At 67.3% G+C, this 24,202-nt stretch overlaps 1 protein-coding gene across 1 annotated transcript in view; it reads right to left on the bottom strand.

Annotated features, from left to right (window-relative positions):
- Positions 1-3,649: 3,649 nt before the first annotated feature.
- The window catches only part of GALNT9 (polypeptide N-acetylgalactosaminyltransferase 9), a 31,663-nt gene continuing 11,110 nt past the window's right edge, over positions 3,650-24,202 (bottom strand). Inside the window, exons 2-11 of the mRNA XM_054594442.1 lie at positions 20,828-21,008; positions 17,936-18,102; positions 17,231-17,405; positions 16,077-16,274; positions 13,314-13,431; positions 7,076-7,261; positions 6,399-6,536; positions 5,791-5,886; positions 4,955-5,122; positions 3,650-3,796 (exon numbers count right to left, since the gene is read on the bottom strand). Coding sequence (XP_054450417.1) covers positions 3,650-3,796; positions 4,955-5,122; positions 5,791-5,886; positions 6,399-6,536; positions 7,076-7,261; positions 13,314-13,431; positions 16,077-16,274; positions 17,231-17,405; positions 17,936-18,102; positions 20,828-21,008 — 1,574 coding nt within the window. The remainder of the gene's footprint in view (positions 3,797-4,954; positions 5,123-5,790; positions 5,887-6,398; positions 6,537-7,075; positions 7,262-13,313; positions 13,432-16,076; positions 16,275-17,230; positions 17,406-17,935; positions 18,103-20,827; positions 21,009-24,202) is intronic.

Raw genomic sequence — 24,202 nt, 5'->3', positions numbered from 1 at the left:
CTACACCAGCGGTGGGGCCCTCGGCCGCGCTGGTTCTGGCCTCTGCTCCTGCCCTTCACGTTTTGGCCCCTGGCTGGATTACGTGGGGCCTCCTTTTGTGCCCTCAGCTCTGGGGTCTGTGGTTTTCTCCTCACTCTTTAGTTTTGTGTCTAATCTCTAGGTTCCTCTTTTAAAACGCTGTCTCCTGAAGCTCCTCTAAAGTAAGATGCTCTCCCAGGATGTTTTCTTCTGTTCTTTGGGTGGTTTCCTCCCAGAATGGTTCTTCGCCTGTCTGGCCTCCCCCTCCCCCGACCGGGTCTCCTTCCCCCAGCAGCCCCCACGGCCCCGCCGAGAAACGGGGGCCAGCCGGCCAGCGGGGACACGCCTGTCCCTGCAGACCCCGGGACGCGGCCTGGCTCCCCCGCGGGGGCGTGACTAAGGGCTGCGGGCGGCCGCCCCGGCCTCGCCGCGTCCCCGAGGACAGACGGCCCGCCGCCCGGCATGGGCGCAGCTACGCCGTTGGACTGACTGTCGGGCGCGTCAAAGAGCGAGAGCGGTGACCCTCGAGGCTTCTCACCGTATGTGTCCCCGCACCGCGAACTGCGCGACCTGCGGGCTGTCGGTTCCATCGATTCTGGCACCTGGGGGTGCAGCTCTCACAAGTGTGAGGCAGCGACGGGCCTGCCGCGGGCCCCGCGACCTGGTTCGCCCAGCACGGCTTCTCCGTGGGCGTTGGGGGCTCTCTGCGTCTGGGGGCTCCCCCACAGCGGCCCGGCCTCTGCGTGCGGCGCTCGGCCACTGGCCCCTGTTCCTGGACCCTGAGCCCCGACAGCTTCCCCGGCCCCACGCCCGCCAGGCCGTCTGCGTGCGCGGGAGTCTGGACGCTCGCGCGGCCCCGCGCTCAGGCCCGGCCTCTGAGGGGCGGGCGGTCACCCTGCCGATCCGGGCCCCTCGTCTCCTGCCCCGGGGCCTCGCAGGAGGAAAGGGCTGAAGACGCCTGCTCCCCGCACGGCCACCTCCCTGCCGCAGCACAGGGCGGCAGCGGTTCCGGGCGCGGGACCAGCCGCTGTCACGGGACCGGCGAGCTTGGATGAGCGGAGTCACATCTTCGTCACGACCTTCTGGCAAAGACTGGAACTGAGGCCAGGCAAGGAGGGTCCCTGGAGGGTGCTCGTGGGACATGACAGAAACGTATGTCCTCACCTGGTTTGCCACCTGGCTGACGCTGCTGCCCGCCGAGCCGCCTGTGACCGCCCTGCCCTGAACTTCCTCTGCACGTGCCCGTCACCTGACCAGCACCCCCCCCACGGAGTGAGCCCCGCAAGGGCTCAGCCCCGGAATCTGCCGATGGCAGACGCCCTGCGCGGGGACACCACATGGCCCTCGCCTCTCTGTCCCTGCGGTTGGGCCAGGGACTCCAGGATGGGGTGGGCGCCAGGGCAGGGGAGGCCTCAGACCCCAGACCCCCACTCCCGGGCTCTTCCAGGCACAGCTGCCTGAGGGCTGCTCTGGGCCCTCAGAAGGCTCCCCTCCTCGAGCCTGTCGGGCCCCTGGCCGGGCCGCCTCTCCAGCCTGCACGGGGGTCGGGGCTGCCCCGCCCTCTCCTGGGACCCCACCCCCCACGGGGCCTGCTCACCCGGACCGGCTGAGCGGTGAGGGAAGCTTCATGGCGGCGACGGTCCTTTCCATTAGACCAAGGTAAATTCTGGACCCCGCTGTCTCCAGCAGGGGCGGAGCGAAGGCAAGGGCTGCCGCCCCTCAGGAGCCTGTGCCCGGGCACAGCCCCTCCCTGCCCTGGCGGTCGGCGCGGGCCGCCCACCAGCCGCTGTGAACAAGCGACCGGGACTTCCCTGTGTTTGCCGCAGAGCCAGCGCAGGATCGGCTTAATGAAAGAAGCGAGCCTGCTGTGAAGTTTCATTAACTTCTATTTGCTTGTGCCGTGGCCATTTAAAACATGACTGCTGTTTAAAAAGAAAAAAGACGTACTGGGCAGGCGGGCGGAGAGGGAGGGACACAGGGTTGGGGCACGCAGGTTCGAGCGTGAGCCCCGCCTGCCTGGGGCAGACCGTGTGGTTCCCACGCGGGAAGGGCCCTGGCCGCGCAGCTCACGTGGTGGCACGTCGTCCGCAGGCCGAGGCTGCGGTTCGACCCACCCAGCGCCGCCCCGCTCGGCTCAGACAAGCAGCAGCCAGTGATGCCTCAGTAAGTGGAGCACCAGATCCACGTTTCTCTCTCTCTGTCTCCCCGTCTCGTGCCTTTAGACGAAAGGAGCGTGGACACCAGGGCCGGGGGCTTCCCACAGCCACGGGTGGTGGTGGACGCTATTCTCAGCCGGGGATGGTGGGGGCGGAGAGCGCGTGTCACGGTGAATCAGAAAGATGGCGAAGGGCATCTCGTGTCCCCAGGGCACGAGAACCTGGAATGGCCTGTGACCTCCCTGTCCAGGGACGCGGAGACGCGCACGACCCTGCTGTCCTGCTCCCCCTCTGATCGTTGGGACGACCCTGTCTCCCCGGGGCCTGGGCCCCTGGGCCGCCCCAGCAGCGGCTTCTCTCCTGAAGGAGACACCACTGGGCTTCGTGGCCGCCGTGCCATCCCTGGGAGGACAGCCAGGCTCCCGGCGGCAGAAAGGTGACCCCAGGCAGGCAGGGCGCGCTCCCCGCCTGAGGCCTGCGGTCTAGAGGCTGGCCCAGTCCTTCCGCAAAAAAGGGGAGAAGCTGGGACCGTCGTCGCCCACCGTTCTGCTCTGGGAGGCCCTCTGCACGGGCGGAGCTGGGCGTCCCCTCCGTGGCAGTCCGGCCGGCCCCGGGGCCCTGTCCTTGGACACCCGAGGGTCCCACCATCCGGCAGGAGGCGGGAATGAGCAGCTGCCTGGCCCCGGATGTGATGGGGGGAGGACGGGCAGGACCTGTTTCCGGTTCCCCTCCCGGAGCCGATTTTCATCAGGTGCTGATTTGTCCGGAGGCTGCAGGACAGTCCCGGGTGTGTGGAGGGGGGCGGGGAGGGTGTTGCTGCTGCTCGGCTCCGCCCGGGAGCCCCAAAGCGCCTGCGTGGGCGATACGTAAGCAGGTGGGCGTGGCCACGTGCCCATAAAACTTTACTTATAAAAACAGGCCAGAGGCCGTGGGGCCTCGTGTGCCGAGCCCGGCCTGAGAGCGCTCAGGGCAGGCGCCGGGCCTGGGGGAGACCCCGGACAGGGACGCCGTCCTGGCCGCCGACCAGCTCCAGGGGGCCTGACGTAGGTCTGCATCGCTCAACCTGCTCTTCGCTGGACTGATGCGGGCCCGTGGGCACGTCCTCGCGGCACTGTCCGGGGCCGCCGGGCGGCACCGGTCCCGGCCACAGCAGGCGGTGCTCTGCGTGCTCCTGGGTCCGACGGGGTGGCCGCGGGCGGGTGAGCACGGCCGCGAGGCCCGGCCGGCGCCCTCTGAGCCCCCGGGGCCGCTCTGCGGGGTGTGCAGGGGCGCCGCTCATGCAGAGAAGGCGGCCGCTGGCGGCAGCGCAGGAAAACCGCGGAAAAGGCACGTGGTTCGGAGCCGGAGCCGGCGTGGTGCGTCAGGGCGGCCCAGCCGGGCGTGCGTGGCGTGCGTGCGTCGGAGCGGCCCCGCCCCCCGCCGCCCGGCCGCCCGGGAGCGGGCCCGGCCCCGTCCTCGGCCCCGGCTCAGCGTGGTCAGTGCCGGCCGTGCTTGACCCAGTTCCGGATGGCCCACTTCTGCCCCGAGCAGCGCTGCATCACCAGCCGCAGCCCGAAGTTGGCGTCCTTCGCCATCTCCACCTCCAGGCACCGGCCCGTGTCCCGGCTCACGATGGGGCCGCTCTGCGGGGCGGGGAGACCGAGTCAGCGCGGGTGCCGGAGCTGCCGTGAGAACAGCTGGAGGGGGCGCCAGCCGGCGTGGCCGCTCACGGCCACCGGAGACGGGGCCCTGTCTGTCCCGAGTCCCTCTGTCCTCCCAGCTCCCCCCCAACCACCAGACACCCCACCTGCCCGCCCACCTCCCGGCATGAGGAGTGACCAGACAGCGTAGCCTGAGGCCCCGAGATGCGCATTTGCCTGCGGCTCCCTGACCCTCGGCCTGTCCGATGTGCTCTCGGGCCCCTCCAGCGCTGAGGGCCTGGCCGTGCTGAGGACCCAGGGTCACAGCCTATGAGTCCTCTGTCCTGCAGGCTGGCTCTCACTGTCCTGGCCCCCTGGGGACCTCTGGCCCTCGCGGGCTCACTCCTGCAGCCTCCCCTGTGACCGGAGCCCCAGACTGTGCCCTGCATCTCTCTGGGTGCCTGCCTGTGTGCCGTGGGCCTGCTCAGCTGTGTCTCCTGGGCGCCATCTGCTGCCCGGCCTGGAGCTGGGGTGCGGGCAGGGGTCAGGGTCGCTGGCGGGGAGCGGGGGGCGCGGGGTCCACTCTCCCACGTGGCGGAGGACCCTGGGCTGCAGTGGCAGGGGCTGGCCACACGTCCTGTTCTTGGGCGCAGGGTCCCAGCCGCACACTTAGGGGCAAGTGCTCTCTGCACCCAGTGGCCCAGGGCAGGAGGCCCTGTGTGGCAGGGTCAGAACTGCTTGGAGGCGGGGGGGGGTGCAGTACAGGGAGTCCAGGGTCTGACCCGCCGGTCGGGGGCCCCCTTTGGACGGTTGGCCCTCACGTCTGTGCTCGGGACTCGGTGTGCGGCCCCAGCAGCCCCCAAGGGCCGGAGGGGCTGGTTCCGGCGGAGCTGGGGCTGCGTCTGGGGCCTGCCCTGTGACCGGCAGTGGGTGAGGGCTCCCCAGTCGCAGGCTCCCTGCTGCTCCCCCTCAACGCCCCTCAGCAGGAGGCTGGAGGAGGTGACAGTGTGGCTTCCCCCCCCCCCCACAGCTGCAGGGTCGGGACCTGGCTGTGCCCCTGAGCTGGTCACTCAACCTTTGTGAGGCGGGTTCCTGGGGAAGCAGCTGACCCGAGACCCCCGCCACCCCCGCCCCAGGGCTCGGGGCCCCCGCCCCGCTGACCTGGGTGAAGTCCCACAGCCGCTGCGCGGGCCGGGCCACGTCCTCACACTTCTTCAGGGCGGGCGCACGGGCCCTGCCGTCGTCCACCAGGCACTTGGAGTCGGGCAGGAAGGCGGTGGAGCCCAGGGGGCCCAGCTGCAGCAGGCCCTCCGTGCTGTACCGCACGAGCTGGGGCGGGGCCGGAGAGCCGGACGCTGGGCGGCGCCGTTCCTCCCGCGGGGTCCCCCCAGCAGCACACCCCAGCCCCTTCCCCGGGCGTTGCAGGAGCCCCAGCCCCGGGGAGGGTCTCCCATGCACCCCCAGGTTGCCTCGTCTGCCCTTGAACCTCAAGGTGAACCCCCCCCAAGGTCACATGTGCCGCGTCCTTGTTCACACTTGTTTGCAAGACAACGGCAGGAGCCCAGGGCTGAGGCCTCCAGCCACTGCCTGGCCGTGTGACCTCAGGCAAGTCACCTGGCCTCTCGCCTCCGCTTCCTCCTCTCTCAGCGGGTCTGACGGCCCCTGGCCCACAGGCTCCGGGAAGGACCCTGTGGACACGCCACGTGGAGCACGTCCCTGTGGCAAGGGCCCCCTGAACCGTGGTGCCCGCACCGCAGCCCCGGGACCTAAGTGCCGACACTGCCCAGTCTGAGGGCCAGCAGGTTGCCCAAGGCCTCACCCCTCACCCGGGTGTGTAACCGTGTGCACACACATGCCCGTGTCCGTGAGACTGTGCGCACATGTGCCCGTGTGTGCACGTGTATGCCTACGTATGCGTGCGTGCGTTTCGCAGAGCGCCCCCAGGTGCTGACCGCCGTGGCCGCCCCGCCTGCTGGCCAGGTGGGCGCCGCCCCTACCTGGGACGACATCCCGTGGCAGGGGTAGAGGATCGCCCGGTCATCGTCCTCCGCGCCCTGGTCCAAGCAGTAGCCGCTGGCTTTGCTGTTTCTCACCTACAACCAGGAGCCCATGCCGGACGGTGCATGGCCGAGGCGAGGCTGTGCCCTCCCACCCCCCACCGTCCCCCGACAGGGCAGAGGGGCCTGCTCTGCAGCCAGCAGTCCCGGGAAAGTGAGGGCCAACCCCGGGGGTGGCCGAGACCCAGCAGCGGAGGGCCTGCCCGGGGCAGGGGCGGGGAGGGGGCGGGAGGGGTGCTCCAGCAGGCGGGCTCGCTGCGGGGGGACTGGCCAGCTCCTTGGTGGGTGTGACTGAGCCTGTCCCCGGGGGAGACCGACCGACATGCCTCCCACATAAGCATGGAGGCCTGGCCACCCTGCACAGGGGGCTCGCTGACGGAGACGTGCCCGCGCACAGCGCTCTCCGACACGCATGACCACGGGCACGGACGTGGAGGGGCGAGGGGGCCGGGCCCCGCGGCGTCAGCCCGCGGGAAGGTTGGCGCGGGGACCCGGCATGTGGGCCGCGAGCCGCCCAACCCCAGAGGCCACCAGGGCGGAGGCGGTACCTCTCCGTACGTGAGGGTGTTGTTGTAGGTCCTCATCTCGGGGTACACGTTCTCCAGGTACCACTTGAAGCTGCGGCATTTCAGCCTCTGGCGAAGGGCCCGCCGCTCGGACACGTCCCCGAAGTCCACCCCTGGGTTCTGCCAGGCGGGAAGAGAGGCAGGGCGGTGGTGCAGGTCACATGTCGGGGAGCTCCAGGAACTGGGGGCCCTCCTCCCGGGAGCAGCCCCGCCCTGCAGGGTTTCCTGGTGTGGAGCCCCTCGTCCGCGGCGGCCTCCGGCCCTCCCAGCACCCGAGAAGGTCCAGGGCAGCTGTTCCCAGTGGGAGGGCCCGGCTGTCCCGCCCCAGCCCAGACAGGAGGCTCCCCCACCTGCGCTGGCCCTGGGTCCCCCGGAGTGCCCGGCCCTGTTTGCGGAGATCTGGGCCAGGCCGGGGCGTCCCTGCTGCAGCGCACCCTGAGGTGGGCTGCGGGGCGTGGGGTACCAGCTGGACGTGCACACAGACAAGGCTGTGATCGGTGGAGGGGCCGTTCAAGACACTCCTCTCTGGGGTGCACAGGGGGCCCCGCCTCATGCGGCCGAGGACGGCCCGGGGCTGTCCCCAGGGCCCAGGGAGGAGCTGGCCTGCTCGGCCGCCCAGCGGCCCTGGCTCCGACGCCCCTTCGCCTGCCCCCGCTTACGGTCATGGGGATGTTCCAGGCCATGTACACGTGGGACTTGAAGCTGTCCATCCACACCTCAGCCGCCCGCAGGGCGTTGCGCTTGGCGTAGTAATCGATGTCGCTGTTGTAGGGCTTCCTGGTGCGCTCGATGTGTGCCACCCGGGAGCAGGGCAGCACCTCCATGCTGCCGCCGCACTGCCACACCTGTGGGGCCGCAGGGTCAGCCGGCCCCGCCCCCCGCCCCGCCGCACCGCGCCACGCCGCGCACAGGCCCCGGGACACCCCTGCCCGGGGGGCTCGCCCAGGGGACCACAGCCAGGGAGAAGCCGTCCCCCACGGCCTGGACGAGCCTCCCCTCTCTGCAATTTGCTACTAAGTGTCACGTCTCTTGCACGTTACAAGATGTAAACAATTGAGGGACATTTTCCACCCGGATGTGTCGCCATTTTCCCGTGGCCCTGTCCCCGCCCCGCCCCACCCAGAGGCCCTGAGACGGCACCGCTGGGTTGGCGGCTTCTGCATGGAGGCAGGTCTTGGCGCGAGGGCGCAGTGCGGCCGCTGTGGGGTGTTTCTGGGAGAGGCGACGGAGCCACAGCAGCCAGTTCCATCACAGGCCCTTGATTTCCCTGAAGCTGCAGGTGGCCGTTTGATACAGTTCTGGCCAATGAGGCGAAAGTGAAAGTGTCAAGGTGCGGCTTTGGGGAAAGCTGTGGCTTATCCTAAAAAGGGACAGACTCAGCTGGCAGGGCCCGTTGCCCCTTTTCCCTTCTTTCTCCTGGGAATGTGGATGTGAGGTCTGGAGGGGTGGCAGCCACTTTGTGACCTTGAGGCAACACACACAAGGCTCAAGGTCTATGCAGTAAACATGGCTGATGGGAAATGACAACGTGCCCGAGTTCCCATGGTTACTGTGAAGTTGCCATGTCAACCGTGTGCTTCATGAGACACCCAAATATCTGTTCAAGCTTCAGGTAGCAGGGTTTTCTGTTGTTACATTCAAGCTGACCAAGCCGGACCAGAAGGTGTCAGTGAAATGAACAGAAACCCCAGCAATCCTCTGTCAGGGCACCTGGGGGGTTAACCCTGTTCTCATTGCAGATGAACTTGGGAACCAGGCGCAGAGGGGTCAAGAAGCGCGTCGAAGGCCATGCCGCCGGCCCGTGCCCAGGCGGGGGCCAGAGCCAGTGCGCAAAGGCCCCGAAGCTGCTGCTGCACCCCGCGCCGTGCAGGGAGGGGTCCCAGAGCGTCACGTGATCTGAGTGTGGCCGTCGCACCCACTGTGCCTCTCAGCCACTCGTTTCCTCCAATAGTTTGGTTCATTGCCACCCACACAGAACAGCCAGCGCGGCAGGAGCCCAGCCCCCCAGACCTCGGCCCCTCCGAGCCGGACGGCGGGACCCCAGAGCACAGCGGTCCCACCTTGCAGACGGCACCCCGAGGGTGCCAGGGGTCGGCTCCCGCGCGGTCAGGTCGGAGGGGGCTGCCGCTCTCCCGCCGGCCGGGCCGTGCACCCCGAGTCCCCGCAGCTTTCGCCCCAGAGCCTGCACCTTGCAGCCAGGTGGTCACATCCTGGTTGTCAGTCCCCAGCTGAGTCGCAGGGAGAACCTGCCACTGGGCAGACTGAGCACGTGCTGGTGTTCGAGGGCTTGTCCCGCATCCCCACCCCTGCTCCCCGGCCCAGCACCTAAAGGAAACGTGGCCCAAGTGTCCTTGGATTTCCCATCCAAGTCAGACGTGGACCCGGTGCCGTCTCAGCGTTGGGCAGACAGAAGTAATTAGATTTCATCGGCGACCAGCCGGGATGCCCCACAGTTTCTCCTGTGGTTTGCAGGCGACAGCAGAGGCTTCCCATGACAAAAAGGATTCCTTGCGCCCTGCGCTGCAGTCTTACCAGCCCTCGTGCCGACGGCCTTGCGTCTGGCGCCTGAATCAGGGCCGGCGGAGCCGCCTTCTCCCACGCGGATTCCGGCGGGAAGGTTTGCCGGCTGCAGCCCTGGCTCCCGGGGGCCCGGCTCCTCCAGTAGCTGCGCTGACCGGGCGCGGGGACGAGCTCACCCCACCGCCTCCCTGTCTGCCTCCCACCCTGCCAGGGTCTCAGCCCCACCTTTCTTTTTTCCTTTGTAGTAACGCACAGACCCAAAACGGGTCCGATGGACCCCCCCAAACCCCACCCGTCACCCAGCTGTCCACCCAGCGTCCGCCAGGCGAGGAAATCGGACTGAGCGGTGACGCAAGCAAGAGCGGGGCCCTGGCCCAGGTCTCCGGCCAGAGGCGGGAGGCCTCGCAGGGCCAGCCCGAGGCTGGCAGGACCCCGGCGTCCTGCCCACGGGCCGTCTCGCCTGGCACAACCCCAAGGGGCCCCCAACCAGCACTTTCCTTTTGGAAGCACAAAATTCCCCACGTGAGTGAAAACCAGGCTTCCCACGCGCTCTGGAGAAGACTGTGCATCGCTGTCGGAGATTTCCCCACAGAGGCCGCTTGTATAAAGAAGGACCATCCACCCGGTGCCCCCTCCCCCGCCCCCGCTGGCTCGGGCAGCACAGACTCCTGCAGCCACGCGCGGGAAGGACCAGGCTGCCGGGCAGAGTTGGGCTGAGTTTAGCTTCGGAAAAGGGAACTCCCATCTCCCAGGGCTCGGAGGGCTCAATTCATGAATTTTTGGCGAGGAAACACCCCTCCCTGGAGCGTCCGGGAGTCCACGCGCACACATGCTGGAGAAGCAGCTGTTCCGGGGCTGCAGCTCCCAGCGCCAAACCCACGTGGCTTGCACGCCAGATCCCTCCCATGAGTGTTCGGGAACACTTTGCACGTCTCAAGCCAACAAGAGGAAAACAACAGTGTCCTTCCTCCTCGGCGAGCCAGCGGTTCTCAGGGAGCAGCCCCCACGCCAGCCGCAGGGGCAGGTCCGGCCGCACCTCACGCCCCGGGGCCCCTCCGGACCCGCGGGGGCAGCCGCTCCGGGGGCAGCCCTGCAGGGCAGTCGGCATTCACGGAAGTTTGGGAACAGCCGTGCTGGCCTCTCCTCCCCTCCCCACTCCCACTGCCCTGAGCTCCGCTGTCACCGCTGCGTCCTCAGAACGCTCCGTGCCTCCCGTCCCAGCGCCCCCCAGAGCCATGGCTCCGAATTTGGCGGCTTGCTTTTCACCCCAAGGCTTCCCCCTTTCTGTTCTCCCAGGGCACCGGCTCGGCATAGCCCTCCCTCGGAATCTCGGCCGCGGCCCCCACCCCGCGGGGCGACCGCAGCGTGTTCTCCGTCCCCAAATGAGGCGAGCCTGCCTGTGAGGCCGCGATCCCGCGCCCCAGACGCGCCGCTGCGGGAGCCAAGGGCCGCCCTGAGACGGAGGGCGGAAGGGTTTCCTGCTGCGCCGCCGGCGGCTTCCCCAGAGGGACGCTGCTGCTTGGCTGTCTTGACCGCTGTGGCCCTGGCGGACATGGAGGGTTCATTTGTCCCTAACTGGCCCTAGGACTTCCCTCATCAGGGGGTGAGCAGTTGGCGTTCCTGCCGTCACGGAAGTGGCACCGGCCCCGAGACCACGGAACGGCTGCTCTAACTGGGTCGCGTCGATCAGAAGGGCTGTGTGGGCGTCTGTGTCAACCGCGTGTGAGGAGCAGCAGCAGCTTCGAGGCCCGTGTGTGTGGGCGCCGGGCCCCGGGTGGGGGGGCGCGGGAGGGACAGCAGAGGGAAGGGAGGGAGGCCAAGCAGCACCCCGGGGGGCGGGGCCTGGCGTCAGCGAGGCGCGCGGGGGTGGCCCTGGGACTGGGGAGAGTGCATGGGCCCCGTTTCCACGCTCCCTGGGAGCCCCTGGGCCCCCCAAGGTGCACGCAGCCAGGCTCTACCCGCTGCCCCTCAGGACGGGGGGGGGGTGGTCCCCTTGGCTGGAGTGCAAGGTCAGACAGGCCTTTAGCATGGCAGCGCGTGCCAGGCTCCCGGGAGGCTGGTGTATATCCACGTCCGCGCGGCCCGTTCCCAAACCTCGTCCATACCCGCACCTGCGCCCGCGCCCCTCAGTCAGCCGACCCCTCCGAGGGTCCGAGGAGGGGGCATCTTGCGAAGAGACCCGAGTCTGTGACATGGGGCGGTCCCTGGCCCTGATCTCCGCTTTGCAGAGCGGGGCCTGGGCCCGAGCCCGATGCTGGGTGGAAGGAGGTCGGTGTTTGAGAGAATCTGCCCGATTCACCTCCCGCCTCCACTTCCAACCCGGATGCTTGAGGGTCGATTCTAAATTTGTGATTTAAAACGGGGCCACGTCAGAGGATTAAACACAGCAGCAAATAATTCTGAATTGCTTCCAAGGACCTGAGATTCGGCACAAGTTTCATTTATCAGATGCACGAGCATTTTTTTATGCACTTAGGGGAATTTGTGCTCTGATACCAGGCAATGGAAATGCTTGAAGAGAAAAGAAAATACATTACATTTATAAGCGTCATTTTAAAAGGTTCAAGGGAATTTAACTACCAGCAGAAATGGAACTGATTGTTTAATGGCATTTAATCTGTTCAACTGGAGTTAATCAAACATTAATCAAAGTAAAAGGGGGGGTCAGTGTTATTCTATTAGATTTATAATCGTAATACTGTGATCTCTCGGTTTAACCTCAAAGCTTAAAGCAAACACGATTTGCAATGTGCCACTTCAATACACTGTATATAAATTTTTAAAAATTGGCCTTAATACATTCTGTGAATAAAGGCCCTGCAGGCAAAAATCAAAACCCAAAAAACAAATGAAAGCCCAGAACACACACAAAAACAGGCACCGCGCCCTCGCCGGATCTCACCGCACCTCACCCCAGGGCAGCCCAGCTCAACCACAGGAAGCCAGCGCGGCCCAGGACGAGGGGCGGCCGCCCCCCGCCCCGCCCCCGCCGAGTCCCCACCTCAGCGTAGTCCCTCCAGCTGCTCAGGCCAAGCACCGCAGAGGGGCTCTGACCCCTCATCCCGCCCACCAGCCAACACCACGGCACCTCCACCCAAGAGCATCGCAGGTGCGCCCGCCTGACACCCGCTCCCCCCCGCGGGGTCCCTCCCTGCCCCCAACCCAGGAGCCTTGGCCCCGCTCCCCTCCGCCCTCCTCCGACGGCCCCACAGGCCTCCACGCCGTGGGGCACACGGGCGGCCCTGCCTCCGGGCCCTTGCACCTGCCACGCACACTGCCTGGGATGCCCCTCCTCTCCCCGGCTCCCCCGTGGCACCCCGCCTTCTGCCGGTGACCCCTGCTCTGACAGGCGTTTCGAACTGCACGCAGACCTCTCCCCGCGCTCCCGGCCGCCTCCCGCTGCTTCCTCCTCTGTCACCTCCATCCTGGGAGGCGGGGCTTCCAGCTGCTTTGTTCCCTCGGGCAGCCTGCCCCCCCGCCCCCCCCCGCCCCCCCCCCCGTCACCCCCGCAACCGGGTGCTCAGCTCCCTGCGGGAAACCCGGACCCCGGGAGGGGCTGCGGAGGGTCCCAGCCCTGCAGGGCCGGGAGCGTGATCCCTGGGTGCCGAAGGTCGCCAGAGCTGCCTGCTGCCAGGCACTGCTCCGGGTCTGGGCGCGCAGCTTCCACGCCCTGTCCAGGGGGCGCTGTCCCCGGGGGAACCCGCCCCCCGCCCCAGCCCCTGCGTGGTGAAGCACCTTCCGGGGGGCTGTTACCGCCTCCCGGAGAATGAGCTCCCCCTGCCAGGGCCCCTGATTAACAACGAAGATTCTTCCAGAACTTTCCGCCAGTTCTCCAAACAGCCAGGGAGAGGAGGTCTGAAACCGGGAGCCTCCGGCAGGGGAAGGGCGGCCCGAGGAACCGATGTCAGTCGCCCACGGTCGCACCCGGCGCCGCGGTTCCGTGGGCCCAGCCGCTCCAGCCGCTCAGCTGGCAGCTGCCCGCAGAGCCGCCCTGGGGACTTGGGCACCCGCCACCCGCAGCTGCGCCCGGCCTCCCGCATCCGAGCGAGGCAAGCGCACCACGACCCAAGGACGGCCTCCTCCGCGCAGGCGCCCCGGCGCACGCACGGAAGGGACAAGCCCGGGATCCCCGACCGGCGGCGGCCGACGCCCGAGCGTGATGACGCAGCAAAAGCCAACGGCCAAACGGTTAACAGAAGCACAGAGGACACAAGTGTTGTCACGTCAATGAGCACAGCGCCCCGTGGCCCCAGTGCCGCCGGGCAGCGCTCGCGGCCTCTCGGTTAGGGGCCGCTCGTCCCCCCAGCAGGACAAACGGTTCCGGGCCCACCCGCCCGGCCCCAGGCGGCCACAGAGCGCCCTCCACAGGCCACTCACCCTCATGCCCAGCTCGATGTTCTCGCCGCCGTACACCTCCATGCCTGGGTCCAGGAGGCCAATGTCTCCGAAATACCCTCGGTCCACCACGAACGAGCAGCCGATCATGGCGGGCGTCCTGGCGGGAAGCAGACAGCGGCGTGAGCGGAGTGGGGGGCCCCGGGGGGCCTAGTGGGCCCACAGGCTGCCTCCGCGCCCTCACACCTCTTCCCTGGGCTCCGTTTGGTCCCCGTTCCTCCGGCCACGAGGACTCAGGCAGGGCCACCCAGCCTGGCCTTTGCGCCCCTCGGCACCTGCTGGGGCACCGGCAGACAGACCGAGTCCACGGGCTCATTCAAGCCTGGAGTTCCATCCAGGAAACTTAGTGTAGTGGGTTTAAGAAACCGGTTCCCTGAGCAGGCGCCTGGTGGCCCGGGACCTCCCCTCCCAAGCCGCCGTCACCTGCCTCCCTGCCTCGTCGCCTGGTCTCTGGGCTCTGGGCACCGGGAGCCAGGGCTGCGACAGGCCGCCCAGAGCCCGCGGCCCAATCCTGCAGAACCTCGCCGACGTCACACTGCGCACGACACGCTGCAGTCGCAGAGCGTGCAGCCTGCACAGCCGTGTGCGACACACGCCAACCGCACCCGCGTCCCTCCGATGAGTCTATTCACCGCGACGCGATTAAAAACGTCAGCCAGTCTCCCTCTGTCCTGAGCGATCGTATCTGCGAAGCTGTGTGTCGATGTGCTGGCTGCATTTTTTTCTAAAACGCAGGAAGCGTCTCTCGGGGCTGCGCCCCTCCCCCCGCGAAGTGGTCTCCGCGAGCAGTGAGGGCGCGCAGGGTGCGTGTCCCACGGCATCACGGCACACCCGCCCGTTGAGGACAGACCGAGGCGGTTTGGGTGATGAAGGAAGAGAAAGGCACAGTCTATCCAGCAAGAAATAGGCACAGTCTGTGCTTTGTGGGCAAACAGGACCTTCCAAGCTTCTGATGGAAGATTTTGCCTCAAAACAAAGAGAATTCCGCTGCAGGCTGAGGGCTGGGTTTCTTCTCAGCCCTGAAGACCAGCACAGTCTCCGTAGTCCCCAGAGGCCCGGTGGCCGCTGACGTTGCTGAGAGGGAGGCCGAGGCCCCGCCCCCTCCTCCCAGGGAATTAAATTCCTCCTCAAATTCCTCCTCAGTGAAACCAGCAGAGAGAAATCGGCCTCAATCACAAGTTAAAAGAAGCATTTCTATGCCCAGCAGCCGGGAAGTCAGAGGTAAATGCTCGTCAGTTTTCCAAGAAAACAGGCATTAAAAAGCGCCGTCCTTTTATTTGTGCAAAGATCCGATTTGTTCTGCCCTTGGCTTCTGGCCGGGAGTCCCCCGGCCGCAGCCCTCGAACGCCGCCTTTGACGTCAGCAGGAAGCACGCGGCCGGTCGGGTACGGTCCACCGACGTGCACCTGGTGTTTCTCTCGCTGTCTTAACGAAATCTCCGGTGGGCTGAACTGCCCGATCCCCTGCCGAGTGTGTTATCCCTGGTGCCGGCTGTTTTGTAAAAATTATTGCTCTGAGTTTCAAAGAAAACTTCAACTCAGAAGGTGACGGCAGCAGCGTCGGCACCGAATTCATTTGCACAAGAAATTCTGCTGTGGTGACAGGGAACAGCAAGGCTCCGCGGAAACGTGCTCCCCACCCTGCGGGGCGCCCTCAGGGCGCCGGGGCAGGCACACGCGCACGTGGGGATGCGTGGGCGGGTGTGTATCTGTGTGAGTGCAACGAACGGCCGAAAGCTCCCCGGAGTAGCTCTCTAAACGTCAGGCCCGCCCCGCTCGGCCGGCGTGGGTGCTCCGTGTCTGCCCTTCGGGACAAGGGCAGCGGCTTCTCCGCCAGGCGCCAGGGAGCCCAGGGAGCCCTGAGCGCAACCTCCGGGTGGCCCTGTGGGTTTCCCAGGGCTTCCGCCACGAGGGCGGGGCTGTGAGCTGCAGGAGCCGAGTCCAGTCCGTGGTGGAAGCAGAGAGGCGGCCGCAGCCGGGTGTCCGAAGGCTGGCGGGGTAGCGTGGTGGCCCGGGGTCAGGGGGCCGGAGCCGCGGTGGGGACGGTGGCCGCGCAGAGACCACACTCCACTCGGACAGGGCCCACTGCCCAGCTCCAGCCCACCCCTGCCTTGTGGGACCCCGGGCCTTCCCATTTTTCAAAAGATGCTGGGTTTGTGTATTTTTATCATGAGTCTTTCCATTGTCACGTCTGGGAACTGGCTCAAAACAAATGCTCCGCGGGACTGTCTGTGGGGTCCGGGGAAGGGCGGCGGGCGGTGTGCGGGCAGCGTGGGCTGGGTGCGCGGTCTCCACTCTCCGGCTCGCGGTCAAGGCGCTGGCGGTGCCGCCTCCTCTCAGCTCCCTCTCTGTGTCTGTCTGTCTGTCTGTCTGTCTCTGTCTCTCGGTCCCTCTCTGCTCTCAGACCCTCTTCTCTCTCGAGTCTCTTAGCCTCTCTCTCCTGACTCTGTCTGTCTGTCTGTCCGTCCTCTGCAGTCTCTCTTGCTCCCTCTCTCCTGGCGTCGGCCCTGTCCTGCCCTCTCTGTGTCTGTTTCTCTTCCCCTGCCTCTTTCTCTCTGTCCGTCTGTCTCTCCGTCCTCCTCTCCCAACCCGACCTTGTCGTTACCCAGGTCACGTGTCAGAATCCACTCCCAAGCCCCCCTTCCCCTGCACGTCTGGCTGCTCTGGCCGTTTCCGCGTCCCCGCTGGCGCCGGGCTCTGCAGCGGAGCGTCCCCGTCCCCACCCCGCCGCCCGGGGGTGGCTCACCGGATGGGCGCGGCCTCGTCACCGCGGTCCAGCCAGTCCTGCGGCGGGACGATGTACATGCACCAGAGCCCCCAGTTGTAGCCGTGGGCGGCGCTGGCGTACTGCTGCACCTCGAACGTGTCGAACTTGATGTTGTCGATGGCGGGCAGCACGATGCGCCGGCGGTCCTCCCGGATCCGCGTGAGGGCGGGCTCGGCCCTGCGGGGGACGGGGTCCGGGGCTCGGCTCAGGCGGGACGGCTTGGTGGGGACCTGCCTTCCCGCCCGTCTGAGCCCGGTGCCCGCCTGCCCCTCGGCCTCGAGCGCGGCACGGACTAGTCGCTGTTAGCAATGCGCTCAGGGACAAAACGCTCTCTGGAAACGCCAGGCCTGTTGTGAGGCAGGAGCCAGGGGCAGGCCGTCCTCCGGGGGGGGGGGGGCGGGGGGGCGATTTGACAGAGACAGAGAGCTGGGTTTTCCGGGGTGGAATTAAAGTTACAGCAGTTAGAGCTGCGCTTTGAGGGGGCAGGCTCGCGGCTCTCCAGACACCCTCTGAGGGCCCGGTGGGGGCGTCTAACACCCGTCCGCGGCCCGGGGAGGCCCCAGGTGCGCTGGCCGCACGCAGCCCCCACGGCAGTGAGCAGGCACCCGCCAGGGGCAGGCCGTACGACGAAACTAAGGGCAGAAGGTGACAGACGTCACCGCAGGAAGAGCTGTCTCGGGCGGCGGCAGCGGAGAGAGAAACGGGGGCCAGAGGGGACCCCGCCCGGGTCAGGCACGTGCTGGGACCGAGCGGGGGCTGGGGTGCCCAGGAGAGCTGAGGGCCGCCCCTGGAGGGCTTGGGGCGGGAGCGGGGGGCCCCGGGTCTCGCTTCACTGGAAGCGCCTGCTTGGGGGGCGGGGGCGAGGGAGAATGTGAGTCTGATCTGCCACGTTCCGTACACACGAGAAACCGCCTCCCACGTGAGCCCCGGGGCTCGGCCTCCAGGCCCCGACCTTGGCCCCTTGCCCTGGTCTGGCCCCTTTTCACTGTCACCTGCTGGACGGCCGGCCAATTCTAACTCCTTGGCGGTCAAGGTGGGCGTCCAGCTCAGTCCTCGCACAGACCGCCCCACCCGACTGCCCCCCCACCAGGCCCACCCAGCGCCTGGGCGGCCGCCGCCCGCCCGCCCCTCACCAGCCGGTGCTGAACTCCACGTGGGCGTCGAAGAAGCCCACGACCGGGGCCGTGGCCGCCTTCCAGCCCTGCAGCCGCGCCCGGATCAGGCCCTCGCGCCGGCTGTTTCGCACGATCTTCACCAGGCCCGGGTACCTCTTGTTGATGTACTGGTCCAGGTTGAACTTGAGCTCCACTGTGGGGGGACACAAGGCGTCTCAGCGCCCCGACATCCTGGGAGGGGCCCGAGGCCCCAAGACCAGGTCCATGTGGGCAGGTTGGGGCGCCGGGCTCCCCGCTCCACAGCCTGTGAGTGTGTGAGGGGGACCCCTGCGGCTGGGCGTGATGCAGGGGAGACCACGCAGGGACAGACCCCCCCACCACGAAGCTGGCGTCCCAGGGGACACGCAGGGCAAGGAGCAAACAGGACGGGTTCAGGCAGAGGCAGGCCTTGCGGGGACGGGAGAGGTGGGGCCGAGTTATTCAGGCTTCATGGGGAGCGGCGTCCCTGCACGTGGCCTCGCACGCCTGCCACGTCATTCGACCTTAAAAAGAGGGAAGTTCTGTCGCCGGCTGCAGCGCGGATGGGCCTCGAGGACTCCGTGCTCAGCGACACAAGCCAGACACAAAGGGATAGATACTGTCTGATTCCGCTTCCGCGAGAGACCCAGCGAGGTCCCACTCATGGACGGCGGGGACGGCGGGGCGGGGGCGGGGTCCGCTCACCGTTGTCGCTGTTGTCGTCCACCAGGATGACCTCCTTGAGCAGCTGGGGGGGCGTGTGGTTGACGACGCTGTGGACGGAGCGCAGGATGACCGACAGCGCCTCGTTGGCGAAGATGAAGACCACGGAGATCTGGGGCAGGTCGTGCGCGTAGCTCATCTGCCTGCACCTGCGGGGCCGGCGAGGGGCCGCGTCAGCGCGGGGGCCGGCTCAGGCCGGCGCCGGTCCCACCGCCCGCGACAGAGCGACGGCCGAGCCCGGTGAGACGGTGCAGACGCCCGTGCCCTGAGCCCGCGCCGCCGACTCGCCGCTGGAAGGCCTTCGAGTCCCGTGTGGGCCTCTGCAGCCTTCCCCCGGCGCCCTCGGAAGGCGCAGAGGAGGTGAAACGCGCGGTGAACGCCCGGGTTCGGGGAAGGGGGCTCGTCAGCCCTGTCTGCGGCCCGGCAGGCGGCACCCGCGGTCCCGCAGGCAGCAGGCGTGGCCCCCGGCAACCGGCAAGGCGGCCACCGGGACCGACTGGCATCTGCGAGGGAAGCCTTGTCGTCCGGAACCCGGAGGACCCGTGGCTCGGCCAGAGCTCAGAGCTGGCGGGCAGGGACGGCTCCCCCGCGGAAGCCGGAGCCCCAGCGTGGCTTCCAAAGACCAACAGCGGCCCCACATCCTGCCTGCACCTGACACGGCCGCAGGCCAGAGGCCCATCGCTCAGAACGACGCTTTCTGACAAGAAGTCTTCACTCTGTTTTCCTGTCGAGGAAAAAAGTTGCAATGCACAGTCTCTGTGCACTTGCAAAATGTGTAGAATGTGTAAAGCCTTGAGGAAGGAACCGCGTCTCCGAGGAGGTGTGGCCGGGGCCGTGGGAGCCGTCTGTGCCTGACCCAGGGGCCCCGCGTCGGCGGCTGGGCCTCCCTGCCCTGAGCGGCGGCCTCGGCTGAGTGCGCAGCCCCCGCCCAGTGCCTGGTGGGGCCAGGGACGGGCTCCAATGTGCGTGAGGGGGGCGGAAGCGAGGGGCAGCCCCGGAGCGACTCCCCTCAAGTGGAACCAGTGGGCTCTTGTCTGCCTGACGGAGAATCCGCCGAGTGACGGCATCGGGGAGGAACTGGGGTTTGGCGAGAGCACGGCTCCGAGGAAGCCGTGAGCCAGTGACCCCGGGCCGGGGGCGGACACAGGGGCGGAGGGAGGGCGCTGGGGGCGGGGACAGGAATGCCCGGGCCCAGAGCCCCCTCCCAGGGCCGCGGGGGCAGAGGGACGCCTGGCCGGGCGCCTGTGCTGAGGCTCCGGGTTCCTTTGAAAACTGAAGGGAGACCGAGGGGCCACGCTTCAGACAGGTGAACGTCGCCCACGCAGCGGCGTCTGCACCGGCAGCCAGGACGGGTCTTCCCGTCGCTCTCTGCTCGGTCTGCACCGGTTAGAGTCGACCGCAAAGCTGCTTGCGGCCTGGACAAGTGCCGCGCGCGGGGACGTGGCAGGCGGTGGCCGCGGGGCCTGGCTGCGCTGGAATGCGGGGGCGGGGGGGCCGGATAAGGCCGCTCGCTTTTATGATCCTGTTTAATGTGAATTCGCCGGTTTCCCTTTCATGATCCCCTGGGCCAGGCTTGATAATCAAGATCTATGCCGTGTGCTTTGTAGCATAATTAAAGCCACCGCTTAATTAGGAAGCTGTCCGCCTCCAGCGAGAGGGGAATCAATACTGTGTTAACGGGAGGAAGTGGCGAGCCTCCGAATAACCCCGGGGGCAGGGACACGGGCACAGACACGCAGGCACATGCTTCCACACGCCCTGTGCGCACATGCAGGCACACGTAGCGACACAGCGCATGCACACAGGTGCAGGCACGCGTGCACACGCGTGCACATGCCCCCGACATCCCGTGTGTGTCCCCGCAGGGGGATCTCTGGCTCCGCGGGGACTCGGCCAGGCAGGCGTCCGCGTCTGAGGGCCACGGCGGCGGCACTGGCTGAGCTTCCCCCCTGCGGATTTCGGGGTGCTTGCCCTGGAGAGACGCGCCCTCCCTGCTCCGTCCTTCCGAGTGCCTGGCGTCCGCTTTCTCTGGGGACCCGCCAACCGCCCGGCTCCCAGCTCCACACCCACACGCCTGGGGTCTCCGTCCAGAGCCCCGGGCTTCCTGCCTCGGTTTCCCACCTGAAAAGAGGGGGCACGCTGGCGCTTCGAGCCTCCCTGGGCGTGGAGTGAGCCAGCGCGGGCCCGCGGGTGGCGCCCTGACACGAGCCTCGGGCACAGGGCGTTGGCCGCGTCTCTTCCCTCCCGGGTGACCAGGGCCCGTGCCCTGAGCGATGGCTCCCGGGAGCTGCCACCGCACACGGACGACCCCGTGAGGCCGCCCACTGCGCGTGGGGGTGGCTGGGCCGAGCGAGGGCGCGCGCCCAGGGGCCCCACAGGACCTCGCAGGGAGGACGGGGGCTTGGGAAGGCCTCACTCCACCGTGTGTGCACGTGTGTGCACGTGCCTCCGTGTGTTGGGGGTCCTGTGCGTGTCCCTAGCACCAAAGCTGCCTCCTTTCGTTTTTGGAAAGAAATGGGACAGGAACAAACAACACACAAAATCCACATTCCCTGACTCAGGGCGGCAGAGGGCGGCCCCCACGTCGGCGCGGAGCACCCGCGTCCTGTCCGCGAAGGCGCCTGCCAACGTCCGCTCCCCCGCAGCGCGCCTCGACGTCGCCCCTGTGACGGGACGGGCCCCCGGGCCAGGCCGCGTCTGCCCGTTTTCGTTTCAGGAGACGTCTGTGCCCAGAGGGACCCAGCCGCCTGTCCTGTCGCCGGGCCCTGGAGCGGACGCTGGCTGGGAGCACAGGGCCGGGGACACACACCCGTCCACGTGACCGTCTGTGCCCGAGCCCACGGGGCACGTCGCGGGGGGAGCGTCACTACTCACTTTTTGGGCCTGTAGTCGGGGATGGCTCGGTCCAGGGAGATGCGGTCGCTGAGCTGCGCGTTGTAGCCGTACTCCTCGTAGTTGCCGGCCGTCTCCTGGCCGCCGTCCCGCAGCGTGGCCGCCACGCCGCCTTGGCCCGGGCCCCCCGGGCCCTCCACCAGACCCATGGGCTTGGCGAGGCCTGGCGGGGGCAGGAACGGGGTCAGGCAGGTCCCGGCCGCGCGGTCCCTCCGCCCAGGGCGGCCCCTTCCCCTCGGGCGCAGACCCCGTACACGCGGGGCATTCGGTGGAGGCAGGTCGGCAAAACCGAGGGGCGGGGGCGGGGGCGGGGGGCTCCTTGGGTGCCGGGCCGGGGGTGAGGGCGAACAGGCGGAGCAGAGGGTTTGGGGCGGCAGAACTGCCATCGTGGACCGGTGTCACTGCACGTTTGTCCCGACCCACAGAGGGGCCGCCCCGAGCGAGCCCCGTGGGAGCTGCGGCCTTTGGGGGCCGAGGACGCATCTGAACAACAGAAGCTGCGTGTGTGGGAGGTGCCACTCGGGAGCTCTCTGCACTTCCCCCCCACGTCCCTGTGAACCTACAACAGCTCTAAAGAGTCTGTGGACTTTTTAAAATATAAACTAAACATAAACTGACAGTAAAGATGCAAAGCCGGCGGCGCAGGCTCACGGGGCCGCCTCCCAGCTCCGTCATCCGCCCTCAGTGCCCCCCGCAGGGGGCAGGCGCTTTGCGCAGGACGGACGGAGCCCCGCAGGGTCCGCGCAGCATCGGGGTCGTGAGGGGCGGGCGGGCGCGAGCTGAGGAGGAAGGAAGGCTCACACGCATGTGGACCGCTTCCCCGCCTGTTTTAACACTGCTCAGCACGCACGACCGCGCCGTGTGGACCGTCGGCAGCGCACACATGGCTTCCGCTTCAGGAAGTCCGGGGGCCGCCGCCTCCCGGGTGCCACCTGGAGACAGGGCGCCTGCACTCTGGGGACAGGCCTGTCCCCACGCGCCCAGCGCGGCCCCAACTGCGCTGACAACAGCCTGCAGAGTCAGCGCCCCCCGCCCTCCCTCACTCCACACGCCCCGCTCCCCGGGGACCATTTTCCTGCTTCTGGTCCCTTTTGTTTTGTCCACTCGCATCCGCATGTCACTTCCAGCGTCTGGAATTGCTCTGTCAGCAGAGCCGGTGCCCTGGGCTCCCCGCTGCTGTGGGGTGGGGGGGGGCGTGTAGTGGGGGGGCGTCTGTCTCTCCTCGGCGCCCGGCCGGCCCGCTCCGGCCCCTGCTGCGTCTTCTCTCTGCTGGCATTTTGGCTTGTCCTGGTGGGCACCTCCTGACCTGGAAAGGCTCTATTTCTGCAAGTATCGACTTCGGCCCCGTCTCCGACTCCCAGGCTCCCCGAGTTACTGCTGGGGTGTGAGGTGTCGCTTCTACACATTTCCCCAGTTTCTCTCTCTCTAAACCGACAAGAGGAGGCTCGGAGGTCTGCTGTGCGGGGCCTCGTTGATGGCGCTGCACCGGGCACTTAAACGTTTGCTAAGACGGTAGACCTTACACTCAGTGTTCTTACCACAGTAAAAAAGTAGCAAAAATACAAAATGCTGAATTGCAAGAACAAAAGGGCGGGGGAGACACTCCCAGGGCACCTTCTGCATCTCCTGCTCTCATGTCGCCAGAGGGCCCTAGAACGTCTGCATCGGGCTCCGTGACCACAAGGCCTGTCTGGGGACCGAAACAGCAGGGCGAGGCCACCCCACCAGGTCACCCACAGCCGGCAGCTCGGCCGGAGCTGCGCCCTGGGGCCCTAGCAGGGAAGCCCAGGCCACCCAGGCAGGGGTTTTCCAACGGCGAGGCCACCGCGCTGATCGCTCCTCCCGACACGGCGTTCCCTCCCCAGAACTAGGCCTGTTTTGGTTCTTAGGTTGGACCTTGACCATCTGTATAGCTTTGTACAGAGGACACATTTGTGGGTGTGAGAGGTCGTCCGAAATTGGGGCGAGTCCCAGGGTCCCAGCCCCCCAGTCCGGTCTGTGTCAGGAGAGAGCCTCGGGGCACAAACTCAGGAGAAACCGCGGGAAGACTGAGGCAGGGGAGGGAGGGACGTGGCCACCAGCAGCAGGAAGGGCCCCGCCCTCGAGCCTCCAGAGGGAGCCGGGCCCTCCGACACCCGGATCCCAGATGCAAAGGGAGCGAGGGTCCCTTGCTTCGGCCGCCGGTCTGTGGGGCTCCGTGAGCGTGGCCGGGAGCCCAGCACACGGGCCCGCGGCTCTCGCCGCCGCCCGGGCAGCCCGTCCCGGCGGATTCCAAGGACGTGCTGACAGCCGCGTTTTCCTGTGTGAAATCCTGCCCTTCCTCCCTCCTTCAGTCCTTGAATGAGACGTGATTTCGAGAACAATGGGGAATTTGCATGGATTAGCTCAGCCCTGGAAACGTCTGAAGGAAGCTCTTCCAAACAACAAACAAAAGCCAGTGTCTTCCTCCGGCTTTTCTGGACCCGTGGAGGCCACAGCTGGTCACGAGAGCCACGGTTTGTTGCGGTGACAGCGTCCTGTGCCGGCCGCTGCGGGGACGACCCCTCAGTCTCCGCTCCCACAGAAAGACCACGGAGACTCGCGGTAGGCACAGCCCAGCCTGCCAAGCACACAGCACCTCAGAGAAGAATTTAGAGGGGCCGGTGAAAGTCACCAGCTGTCCGTCCAGACCAGCAAGGACATTAACAAGCCGCCTGCCAACTGCTCTGACCGCTGCGCCCCGGGAGGGGGGCTGGTCTGCAGCGTCTCTGGACGCACCTGGCTTTGTGACGCCTGGGTACCTTGTGCGCCTTGGGCCGCCCAGGCCGGCAGGGGGGACCCCTGTCCACACCGCCCCGTCGCCCGCCCCGGCCCCCCTGGTCAGGTCCCCCAGCAGGGCTGGGGTGCCTGCTCAGCATGAGGACCGACCCGGTGACCGGGGAGGAGCCTGGCTGGGTCACAGCATCCGGACTGAGCATCCGCCCTGGGCTGGGGGCACCTGGGGACCCGCGCTCATGGCCAGCAGGGGCCTCTCTCAGAGACGTCGGGGGCCTTCCTCAGCTCGGCAGGACCCTGGCGACGGCCGTGCCACCCGGCCCTGAGCGCTGCCCCCGCCCCCACCCCGCGCGCTGGCTGCGGCCTGGCCCTCGAGAGGGGTCCGGGCGCCAAGTGCTGGCGCTCGGTTCTAACGACGGGGGTCTGTCTGCGTTTTGCTTTTCGCTCCCACTCAAAATGACCGTCGAGCGTCTCCTTAGCGATCGTGTGGGGCTCCGTGATTGTGATCAATACCCCCACGTAATAGTCTGCCAAATGGGTACGTAAACAGTTGCTTAATAGTTCCTATCTGTTAATTTTTATGGATCTCGGTGCCAAACTGCC

This window comes from Pteronotus mesoamericanus, unplaced genomic scaffold (genome assembly GCF_021234165.1).
Source record: "Pteronotus mesoamericanus isolate MK-2021 breed Mesoamerican mustached bat unplaced genomic scaffold, CSHL_Meso_final scaffold_507, whole genome shotgun sequence".
NCBI classification, from domain to species: Eukaryota; Metazoa; Chordata; class Mammalia; order Chiroptera; family Mormoopidae; genus Pteronotus; species Pteronotus mesoamericanus.
This window is presented reverse-complemented; position numbering and strand designations above follow the sequence as displayed.